The sequence below is a fragment of the Hippichthys cyanospilos genome, chromosome 14, assembly GCF_059441005.1.
Source record: "Hippichthys cyanospilos isolate Australia breed blue-spotted pipefish chromosome 14, RoL_Hcya_1.0, whole genome shotgun sequence".
In the NCBI taxonomy this organism is placed as follows: domain Eukaryota; kingdom Metazoa; phylum Chordata; class Actinopteri; order Syngnathiformes; family Syngnathidae; genus Hippichthys; species Hippichthys cyanospilos.
In genome coordinates this window covers 11,236,640-11,248,396 of record NC_142382.1, presented here as the reverse complement: position 1 = coordinate 11,248,396, position 11,757 = coordinate 11,236,640, and the positions used below count along the sequence as shown (strand labels likewise).

Genomic DNA, 11,757 nt, shown 5'->3' with positions numbered 1-11,757 from the left:
TCCTCTTCCGCTTTGTTCTTTTTCGTCGATGATATTCAACGAGTTGGATCTCTGTAATTTGCATGCTGCCATCTTCTGGACAATGTTGAACAAAGTACATAGTCAGTTGAAGATTTTTTTTTTTTAGTTCTTCAACGCGCAGTCGTCGTTGTGTCATTTCCGGGCTTTGCGTGATTGGCTACTTGAATGTTCTTAAGGCTCGTATTGGTCAGCTTCAAGGCGTTTAAATCCAAACCGTTTTCTCTGTCTGTGAACGGGAGTTTTTGCAAAAGCAGATCATTCTGTCTTTTTTCACTCTGGAGTTCATTTCTCCTGTCAATTTTGAGGTATGTTGCTGAACAGGTTTGGGACTTATCGTACTCCTTGATTAGTTAAAACATAGCTATCATTGTTTGATTAGTTTACGAAAGTTGTGTGTGCCTATTGCACTGTAGCGGTTAATCTAAAGTTTGTGTGCATGCTAACTTGAACCATAACTAGGTTAAAGTATTTCGAAGTTAGCTTTTTGACGTTTGACTATATTTTCATGTACAATGTGGCATTAAGTTCCCCTGCGTTTTTGGTGTGTTATCTACAGCACATCGAGACGATATGGTTGTCCAGCTTTCTTACTATGACAAAGGCATATATTACGTTCTCAAATGATGACCAACTGACGTCTTTTTATTTTGTCGGTGACACATGTAAAAATTCGAAAGTGTTCAACTCGTGAGATTGTCACGTGGCCTAGTTCTTGGGAGTTTTTTTTATTTTAATGTTGTCCAATAACATTGGCCATTCGGGGGCGGTACAGTTTAAACTTTATATTTAGGACAGGATTATTAGATTTGTGTAACATTAACTGTGATCAGATTCAGCACGCCCGTCCCTAGTTGCGGATAAGCGAGAAATGGATGGACGGGTGTATACATACAAATGTGTACACAATTATCATGTTCTTCTTGAATTGCTGATCACACCTTCTCAAGTAGAGCGTCTGGCTTTCACGCGTTCTCACTTTGGTACAGACTTTAAACAGTTTCTTATCAACTGGGTGCAGCTTTACCCAAAACCTCCTCCCCTCGATGTTTTTTTTCTCTTTAAGCCTTCTAGTGTGTTGTGTATAACAGTGTTCCTCTGTGTACACAGGATGAGCTCTGTTGAGGTGAATGATGAAAATCGCGGCGTCTGCCCCAGAGCAGAAAAGAAGCACAGCAAAACAAGTGAGGATATTTTTGAGCTAGATCAGCCGACAGGGAGGCCTTCCATCCTGCGTCAGACGGAGAACCTCCCCAGCAAGAATTTGCCCAAGGGCATGAAAGTACACAGTCGTGCCAATCACACTGGTATCTTTCTTATTTATTTTTTATTTTCTGCCTGTTACTAAACTTTCGCTTGATGTTTTAGGTTTGTTTCCAGACTCCCCGAAGAGATCCGATCACAAAAAGGGTCATATCTCCTACAAAGGTGGTTAACAAGACAAGTGTGGATGAGTGCATACAAGCAATGGAGTCCTTGAATTTGCACTTGACAAAGTATGTAAAATCAAGCTGTGACAAAGTGTCTATGGCATAATGAAGCATTTTAAACATGACTTTGTTTTTCCTTATAGCACTGTGCCACTACAGACACCAACGCAACCAGATGCCCCCACACAAGGTAGTGTTTCCTTGTCTATTTGTATATTTTTTATTTGATCCTCTCCTGTTGTGTACTACAGTTGTAACAAAGCAGCGTATACAGCATCTAACATGAAACCAATGACACAATAGAACACCTAACATAAAACGGTGACACACCGCTCTTTGCTGGTTTTTGTTTTTATTAGTTTTTTTTTATCCTCCTAAGATGGCATCAAAGCTTTGTCTTATAGAAAATTAGGTTAAGATTTATGAAAAGTCAATATTAATTTCTTTATTGTTTATTCAATTGTTATGGCTATTTAAAATTTTGCGCCACTGCCAAAACATCACTATTTCAAGCATGCTGTTAGACTGTCACATGTCCCCTTTTTGGACAAATTTGCAAATGTTTCTTATCAGGGTCCAGCTGTACCGCCGACCTCATGATGGCATATGTAAAGATTTCTGAGGCATATATTCTACTAAAATGATGTTGATTAATTCCATATTGCACACAGGGATACTAAACTTATTTAGCTATTTTCAGCAGTTTGATAAGTAAACTATTCGTCCTGTACAATTAATGTTTACAAACAAAATTTCCACGTGTTGACTGAAAGTAACTGCCAATAACAGCCCATTCTGCAAACATGACACATAACCCCAAAAACCTTAAACCGTGATTACCTGTGCCTCAAGCGCATGTGGTGTCAATTTTAGTTGAAAAGTGGAAAAATGTATTTTTGAAGGTATACAATGTAAATAAGAAATAATTTATCTGCTAAAGTGTCGACAAAATATGAACCTGTAACTGATGAAAATAGCCAGATAAGTTTTGTATCCCTTTAAAAGAAAGGCAGTTGTTAATCTTTATTTTTCTTTTTAATCCAAGAACTGTCTTCCTATCCCGACGATGACATGCCAATACAAAGCAAAGGAGGTTATCAGTTGGACTTTGACAACCTGGACAACATAAACCCTTTTACGGGCTCTAATAAGATGGCTTTTTCGCCCCCGAAGCCTCCAATTGAGAAAGCTTCTCCCAAACAGCTTGACAATCAGTGTGAGGAGCCCATCAAAAAGTCTGATTCGGCACTGGATGAGACCCTTCCCTTCACCCACTCTGTGGAAAACTCCCTCATCAACGCCTCCGCTGAGGTTAGCTCGACTGACAGCAGCGTGATCACGGTGGTGAAGGTTCCAGCCGTAGAGCAAGAGTCACGCAGCGCCACACCCGTCGAGGTACCTGCAGAGGCGTCCCCCAGAGTAGATGAGAACCACCACTCAGAGGGTTTTGTGGAAGATGCGCCCCTGCCTGCAAAGGGATGCTACAACTTTGATTTTGACAACGTTGACACGGTGGATCCCTTCAAAACTGGGGGCTCCAAAATCCAGAATTCTCCTGTCATGTCCAGGAAAGCACAAGATAGTGAACCTCCCACAGAGGAGGCCCAGATTAAGGCTGCAGATGAAGAGGTGCTCCAGGTTCCTGCGCAAACTGATGTCGAGGTCATCGCAACAGTGACCTTTACTCCACCTTGCGCTCAAGGGCCCGATTCTGATCCTCCACCAGCGGCGATGGCCACCACTGAAGGTCCGGTCAAGCTCGAGTTCAACTTTGATGATGGCAAAGGCAAACGGAAACCCCCACCCAAGATGCTCGGCAGAAGACCACCCGGCCGCAAGCCCGACACAAAGGCGCCGGCGAATGACTCGGACAAGTCCGCGGCCAGTGATGACGCAGATGCGAGTGCCCCCAAAGCCTTGAGCTCTTCTGACTTTGAAAAGTTGGATGACCCCAACGTTAACCCCTTTGGCACAAAGTCCAACAACAATAATTCTCCCAAGAGCGGTATGCACACCAGCCCTCCGCACGAGACTACGCATGAGGCGCCGGCTGAGTACGCCAACACTGAATCAGGAGATTTTTTTTTTTTCCCTTTTAGTTTCTAAATATGCTTCTTTGTTGTTTGCAGGGTCAGTGAGGACACGCCCACAGATGAAGCCAACACTGAAAGGCTACCAGAGCAGGTACAATCAGCCACCACCTATTCATGGTTTTCTACCACAAAATCAAATGTTCTTCAGTCAACTATGAGCAGTTTTACAAGGTTGTTTGCAGACATCTCTATCATGTGCTTTTTTTTTTTTTTCCTTCTCGCTTTCATTTCCTGACAGAAAGTTGAGGAGACTCCTTGTGATAACGACCAGGGCTCACTTCCCAAAACTGGAAAGCCGGCAAATACTTTAGCCGATCAAAAACCACAACAGAACGACTTGCCAAATACCACTGAAGTCTTTGTGCCGGGGACCGAGTGTAAGTATTTTTTTCTTTTCTTTGCAATTTAGTAAAAAGGTCTCAACCTTTAATGGAGCTAATGGCCATCAGTTTTTATTTGTTTAGATGAAAGGAGAAGCTTTGGTATGATTGAATAATACTCGGGCCCCTTATACATTAGGAGGAAGTTGTTGGAATTATGCAAAAATTAAAACATTGCCAAAATGTACAGTCATTTTTGGAAAGTTGTAATTTTATCAAAAGTTATATACCAAATGTCTCGTTTAAACAAAAAAAAGCGTTTTCATTCTACATTGCAATTTAATATTTCATGACCGCTCATTTATTTATATTTATTCCTCCCTAGTCATGTCCAACAACTTTGAGGGACAAATCGACTACCTTGAACAGTTTGGCTCAACCAACGTGAGTGATTTAGTTTTTTTTCCTATTAACCTCAATAAGCAATCCCTGAACATTTGATTTATTTGTTTAAAAATGGACTTTTTCATGCAACCAGTTCAAGGAGTCTGCACTGCGCAAACAGTCCTTGTACCTTAAGTTCGACCCCCTGCTGAGGGAGAGCCCCAAGAAGTGCGCAGGAAGCCCAGGGTTTCCACTACAAGCGCCTCGCCCTACCGCTCTCGTTTCACGGTATGGAATGTAAAACGCATCTGCTTTACAGCAATTAACGAAGCGTTAGAAATTTAAACGCTTATGTCTTTCTGTTCAATGAAGTTTGGAAACACTACCGGTAGCCGAAGACTCGACTGCGGCGTCGGTAAGTTACAGCCAGTAATGTGCGTCGTTGATTTGTCCATTCGCCGTTTTTTTTTTTTTTCCCCAAACATTGGGTGATTTTTCTCTTTCCATTGGGAAGGATTGACTAGGAACAGGAAGTCGCATTCTTACCATATTTTTGCCGACCTGTCCTGCAGACGCCCCAGATACTCGAGACTCTCGTTCCACCGTTCGCCCAGCCTGCAAACACGGAGGACATCGTCGATGTGCTCAAGTATAGTCAGAAAGATATGGACGCAGCCATTGCTAAAATCCAGATTGAGGTGAGACCTCGTGTCGGGCCCATATTTAAGTTGATTTATTTTAATGTATGCTTGACAGAACCACTAGGAGAGAATAAAGGCCGCAAATATGCTTCTGAACTAATAGCAATACCGAAAAATTGTATTTCTATCTTTGACATGAATCATTACTACTATTGATTAATAAATAAAATCAACTTAAATATGACTCACTTCATGATGCTAAAATTTCATTTGTCAAAGTAGCGGCCACTTTGTCGATGTGGACATGGCTCTAAGCGCAGAAATCTTCTAATGTTGCCACCATATTGTGTATGGCAAAGTGGAGCAATCGCCAAATGAGATGAAAAGCCGGATCTCAATCGAGATATATATTATAGCAGCTTGTGAGTGTGCAGTTGTTAGTATTATATATTGCCATCTTTGTTCTGCAGGCCAAGGAAAAAGAAGACCAAATGTGTGCAAAGTACAACCAGTTAAAAGCAGATGGTCAAGAAATGAGGTGGGGGGGAGAAAAATAATTGTTTGTTTTTAATAGCACTAGTTTTATTTACAATATATCATCTCTTTCAATAGGAAAATAATTGCAGAGTTTGAGCTTCTCGTTGCAAAAATGATTGGTGAGTTTATTTAAAAAATAATTTTTTGGGACAAAAATAAAAATTAGAAGGAGAATATACTGGATAATATCAAGCGTTGTAGCTAACATGTATGACTATGCGGCTGTTGTTCAGCGGACCAGGAGAAGGAGCGCCAGGCTTCCCAGACCAAGCTGGACGAGGTCATGCTGGAGAAGGAGCAGGTCGCCAGTGACCTCAACGCCATGGAGAGATCGCTCTCAGATCTTTTTAGACGACTTGACAAGTATAAGGAGATCCTCGAGGGCTACAAAAAGGTCTGAACCGACTTCACGGTTGTGAACGTGGTCGATGGAGTAGAATATTTGACCAATTCCGTTCCCGCCTTTAGAATGAGGAGACCCTGAAAGCCTGTGCTCAGGACTATTTGGTGAGGATCAAAAAGGAGGAGAAGCGCTACCAGACCCTCAAAGCTCACGCCGAGGAGAAAATAAACCAGTAAGAGAAACGTGTGCGTTTGTTTGGAATGGACTCGCAGGAAGCTTGAGTCACTGACATCGATGCTGTTTTCTCCAATAGGGCCAACGAGGAAATCGCTCAGGTGCGCTCCAAGAATAAGGTGGAGGTGGCGGCGCTGCAAGTCCAGCTGCGTCGCGAACAGGTCAAAGTCCACTCGTTGGAGAAGAACCTGGATCAGAAGGTGATTGCAGTCAAACAAATTTTCATAGAATGGAGATCGCAATGTCCCACCAATTGCCTGCAAAAAAACACATTTCTTTCATGTCATAGGTGAAAGAGGCTGAAGAGCTGACCAAACTCTGCGACGAGCTCATCAGCAATGTCCAGAAAGGCTGATCGACCGCACTTTTTGTTCATATTTAGCTGTCTCCTTTTCCTGTCGTTTTTGTCCCTTTCAGGCTCTTGTTAAGGCGTGTTTGCCTTTTGTTCATGTTTTTACAAAACTGTAAAATAGGAAGAAATAAAGAGGATTAACCTGTACAAAGTGCTGAATTGTTTTGTCATGCACTGCAGCAATTACTGTAAAATACATCCATCCATCCGTCTATTTTCTATAGCTGCTTATCCTTGCTATTCAAAGGTTTTGTCCTAAATGCATGTAACCTTGAATTTGTTGCAAGTGACAGGACAACAATGTCACAAGATTAGATACACCTCCCTTGCTGCAACTGGGGTTTTTTTTTTTCATTTATTGTTCCATTTTGTGCAGCTGACCATGTTTGACCATGGTTCCATTTTTGTACAATATAAAATTAGGCTTTATTTTAATCACATATGGCTTGAAATTCAAACTACATGAGTTTTACTTTATCAAATTTAAGTTGAACAAAAATATAAGATTGGCCTTTATGAACATAGAATTAAAGATAAATGTAATATGTATTTATTTGACCTGTAGAGTGACTTATGGTCAAAACCCGCATATTCACTAAAATTGACTGCAGTATTTCATTAATAAAACTGCAAGCCTTTATTATTGTAGAGGTGTGCAATTGGGGATTTAAAGCACTCTGATGTAAGAAATACATTTTGCCATTTCAACATCAAACCAACTGATCTAGTATCTACAACTACGAACAAATAAAATAAGCATCTAAACTATTTTTCTCGAATGTAATTATCAAATTCAGAAACATGTTTCTGTTGAAACGTGTACATGCCGTTTACAAAAATAACCACTAGAGGGCAGTATATCACTTCGGTTTGCCCAAGTTTTTCTTCATTGCTATGTACATTACTATACATACTATATTGGTTGACTATAGCGTTCATGTAAAATTCGGTATTGGATGTTTTATTCTTAATCCGTCTCAAGGTGTCGCCATTTTGTGACTTGCTATCAATACAAAACGGCCTCACAGCTGCTCAAGGTTTAGATAACAACCAATGAAGGCTCAGCTTGCGTATGTTACTTGACCGAACCACAAACACAATTTTAATTAAATGCCATATTCAGTCAATTAGGGATGCATAGCACATTAATGTAAAGAAATATTTTGGCATGACTTCCCTTTAACAAGTCCATTTTAAAACCATATTTGAACACACCTGCAGGGAGGGAGGCAAACCCGTCTTCACGGTCCACAATACGGCCCTTTTTCCCGGAGTCATCGCACAGTCCGCTCACTTCACTCCCACAACGGGACAAAGCACTTCCAAAACGCTGAAAGGAAATCCTAGCTCCAAAGGGAACTTTAGAATTGCATAAATGGGGAAAGGCCGCTGGTCGTCTAGTCTTGTGCTGTCTAAACCCGACCCATCACTCATCTACATCAAAAAGGAGAGATAGTAGAAGAAAAGTCCATTATCCCTGGGACCTGAGTGTCTGTGTGCTGCCGGTTGGCCTCCGCGACGCCCATCAAAACACACGCACGCACACACACGAAATGCAATGTTTCATTCATTTAATCAAACCACCAAATGAGATGATTTCAAAAGAACATTTGGGATTGTCAAAAATAGAACCATTTGCTTGCACAGTGAGCTAAATGAACTACATGTGAATAAACTGTACTTCATATATACTAAAACACAACAACGCAAGGTATAATTACATGAAAGAAATGCAAAATGCCTTACTCACAAAAATAAACTTCTTTTGATACGTACAAAAAAAATCAAAATAAATTAAGTATTCATGACTGAGTTTGATTAGAATCGAACGGAACTTCACAAACTGTCATTGGTTGAGAACTCTACACATGCAGTAACTGAAGGAATTTGAATAGAAAATTAAACATATCTTTTTTTTTTTTCACCAAGTAACACTGAAACATACTCCGTTCATCCTTTGCAGTCTTGGACAATGTTGGTACACATGCCAGACACTTCATTAGGTACACGAGGCATAATCAAATTAAACACAAGTCGATTTTTTTTTTCTTTAGCAAATTTAACGCTCAGTTTTGAGTGACACTATCAAAACATGTTTGCCACAAACTACAATTCACACCTCAAATTAAAAATGTTTTTGTGAGAGGGCTTTTCATATATGGATTATAAAGTCAATATTACCTCATTTAACGATTCCCCCCAAATCTTTTTTTTTTTTGAGTTTTTTTAAAATAAATATCAAGCCTCCATCTTGTGGTAAACTCACGAGGGCCGCAACAAACGTTAATTTACAAGTTTATTATCAACATTGCTGAGAAGCGCACACACAGGATGATGCGTGAACATCCCGCTTAAATAATTAGTCATCATTTTAACTGTAGATATCAAAAGTTTGAGAATGTCATGGGCCACCGCAAAAATATTCAAAGGTAGGCCATGTAATAACTTCCAAATATGCCTGATTTAGAAATGCAGACATCACTGTTCTACGTGCAAGTTCATCTAAGCAAATGCTTTATTAAAATAAACTGACTAAAATAGAAAAACCCACACAAATAAATAATGGATAAAACACTCATCATTTGCTCAATCTATTATCTTACAAATGTACATTTTTCTATATATTGAGTGTGTTCTTTTAGCAACATACGTTGTCTTCCATCAAGCCCCAAATGTTGCAATGCTTACAAGTAACGCTGCCATTAGATAGAGCTAAACATTTCACCCCTGTGCAGTATTTTGACCATTTCGGCATTAATTTCTTCCACATCATTCTCGCAGTATTTTAGCCAAGGGATTTCACACTCCGGGTAGTGTGACAACTTAGTGGTCATACCATGTTGAAATTTCAAGTCAGTTTCACAGTAAACTAAAACTGGGCATAACAAATAACTAGTCTTCAAATGTTTTACATCTTATTTGTAGAAGTGTTAGGAAAGTGAATATAGTACAGAGTGACTAATATTATATTGCCTCACTCTAAAGGTGAATAAAATAGATTTCTATGTTGACTTAGTACAATGCTAGGCTTTGAATGAACATGTACTCATTCGATACCAGGGACGTAGTCTCATGTTTTTGTTTTTTTTTTAGTATCTGGGATTGAACGCGTGGACTCGTAAAGAACATGAAAATACGTCCCCGGCATTGAATGAGTTAACAGGTGTTGGTCCTGCATGACAAAGCTTTTCAAAGTGCGAAGCAGTTACATAAAAATCCCAGGAAATAACCAATTTTTTAAATATGGATTTTTAGCGACATTATTAAATGTTGTAACACACTCACAAAGCGTTAGATAAACATTTGCTATTGGGCATATAGGTGAATTTTAAAGTTTTAACTGAGTGTCTTCAATATTTGGCAGAAAAAGTAGGTAAGACCAACACGCATCTGAGTCACACCTCATATTAAAGACTTTTGTGAAGGCTTTTCTAGATTTGGAATTATTTTGGGCCACACGTGATGAGAACATTTTATTTATTTACTTATTTTACTCACTAACGCTTGACATTTGTTGACCTAAAATTATTGGAGTTGACATTCAAACGCATTGGAGTTCTTTCACTTTGAACTACAAGCAAATCTATAAAACGTTAACTTCTTTGACAGTGCCATTCAACTGAGCATTATAAACAATGCAAAGATAGAAATTTGGGATTGGATTTCATCAGATGGTGCAGGCGTACCTCATTTTTGGCTGTTCCGGGTGACGTATAAAAAATAGTGGTCAGCATTCCAAAGCGTATTTGACAAAAGGACTACCTGAGTACAACGTAGCAAGCCCTTTGGCAAACCTCCAGTACCATTTTGAATATCGACAGCAAAACAGGAAGCCGAAGGTGAAAGGCGGGCTCCGGCCGTTTCCTCGCGAACGAGACCTCTTCATCAGGCCGCGACAGCTGCGTTCGCACTCGCACCAAAACACAGCTCCTCGTCCTTTTTAATTTAAGTGCACAGGCAAGGACTGGCGGATCTTTCGTGGCGTGGGAGTTCGACAACTTGGAGACACGCTAACGTAGAAAATAAAAATGACAGCACCAAATGTTATGATGTCGTCACGTTGTCTTATGACTGGCCAATCGCGGGGTTGTTTTCCCCCGACAACATCCCGCAGGAGAGAAGAGTTTTGACTTCTTATATGATCCGCTAACACTGGAAATGAATGTGTTGATGCTGATGCACTTTGCCGTCCACGTGGGAGTGTGTGTGCGTGTGAATGTCAGTGTAGATTTTGGGGTAGATCTTGGCGGCGCCTCCCTGGTTGAGGAGGAGCTGCTGCTGCTGCGCCAGGTACTCCTCGTAGTTCAGGGAGCTCACGCAGTCTTTGTCCGGGCTCGACGAGCCGGACGACAGCGTTGCGCAACCTCGCTCCCGCTCTCGACACGGCGGCGCCCGGTGGTGGACGGCGGCGGCGGCGGCGGCGGCGGCGGGGCTGCCGGGAGGCGGGCACTGTTTTCTACTCTGGCAGAACCATAGCAGCACGGTGCCAAAGATGAAAACGATTCCGGCAGGGATGCCGATGATGACCGGCCAGGGCAGGGAGCTGGAGGCCGCCGGAAAGATGGGCATGATGGGAGCCTTGGAGTCTATAAAAGAAACCATGAGTCAGACTTTATCGCACTGGAAACTTTCACATCAATTATGGGGAGAGAAGGGAAGTTTTTTTATCCACTCGCACATTTGGTAAAGATTTTGCCATTGTCCTTTAGTCATTTGTCTTGTATTTTCACAGCTATTCCTTGGCCAAATTCAGTTAAAACACCTTTTATATTGAACATGTTCATGCTGTGTGTCATGCTTTTACTGAAAAAAAATACAGTGTGCTAAAGTAAATGAAAATTGATTATTTTACATTGGGCAGCACCGTTTGTTAAAATGTGATTGGTAGGAATGGCAACCGTGTGAGGCTGTCAGTATCAAAGTGTGCGGTCATTTCGTCCATAATGCCAGCCTATATGGAGCGGTGGAGTGCTGCTAGCTAGCGGCTAATATATGCAAGAGGTTAGCAACAATAGAGCCCGAATCATCGGTAAACACTGGCAACAGATGCCATATAACAATGCCAGCGTAATTAAGTCTTTTGTGAGCGACTTATATTGGCGATTCAATATGATTTCAGAACAAGGTGCAGCTGTTTGTATCTGGAGTCGGGAACAACAGTTGCAGGAGAGAGACTACGCGGCAACAAACTGCCTAGAACAATTTCAAAATGAAAGCCCATAAATTATTTGGTAAACAGATTTATTTTAAAGTTGGCCTTCAAACTGCATTTGCGGCATGTTTTATTGTCATGCAGAGCATCAACGATTGTATCCGTGATTGGCTCAACATACAATTTTTTTTTTTTTTTTAAGATCCTGATCACATAAATTTCAGTTGATGGAAATCGTGTGAAAAAGACCGGG

General features: G+C 40.9%; 2 protein-coding genes across 4 annotated transcripts in view; one reads left to right on the top strand and one right to left on the bottom strand.

Moving 5' to 3' along the window:
- Positions 1-233: 233 nt before the first annotated feature.
- Positions 234-6,503, top strand: tacc3 (transforming, acidic coiled-coil containing protein 3). Of its 2 annotated transcripts, none has more exons than XM_088433138.1 (17): positions 234-326; positions 1,129-1,300; positions 1,387-1,514; positions 1,592-1,638; positions 2,494-3,502; positions 3,578-3,632; positions 3,780-3,918; positions 4,247-4,305; positions 4,400-4,533; positions 4,618-4,660; positions 4,818-4,943; positions 5,357-5,424; positions 5,499-5,542; positions 5,657-5,817; positions 5,892-5,998; positions 6,080-6,200; positions 6,290-6,503. In XM_088433138.1, exons 2-17 carry the CDS (start codon positions 1,130-1,132, stop codon positions 6,353-6,355), a joined length of 2,478 nt encoding a protein of 825 aa, XP_088289264.1. In that variant the 5' UTR covers positions 234-326; position 1,129; the 3' UTR covers positions 6,356-6,503. The 2 variants fall into 2 exon arrangements, with proteins under 2 accessions (XP_088289264.1, XP_088289265.1); XM_088433139.1 differs by lacking the exon at positions 234-326 and adding an exon at positions 787-1,001.
- A 1,403-nt stretch (positions 6,504-7,906) lies between these two features.
- LOC148412958 (fibroblast growth factor receptor-like 1) overlaps positions 7,907-11,757 on the bottom strand; it is a 35,071-nt gene continuing 31,220 nt past the window's right edge. For both annotated transcript variants that reach the window (XM_088434049.1, XM_088434050.1), the window contains exon 7: positions 7,907-10,938. In XM_088434049.1, the coding sequence (XP_088290175.1) occupies positions 10,499-10,938 (440 nt within the window). In that variant the 3' untranslated portion in view covers positions 7,907-10,498. The remainder of the gene's footprint in view (positions 10,939-11,757) is intronic.

Excerpts from the sequence above, each read along its gene's own strand:
- tacc3 (XM_088433138.1), top strand. The coding sequence starts at position 1,130 with ATGAGCTCTGTTGAGGTGAATGATGAAAATCGCGGCGTCTGCCCCAGA. Across the intron at positions 3,633-3,779 it reads CTGAAAGGCTACCAGAGCAG|AAAGTTGAGGAGACTCCTTG; the intron begins GTACAATCAGCC and ends ATTTCCTGACAG. Across the intron at positions 4,944-5,356 it reads TTGCTAAAATCCAGATTGAG|GCCAAGGAAAAAGAAGACCA; the intron begins GTGAGACCTCGT and ends TTTGTTCTGCAG.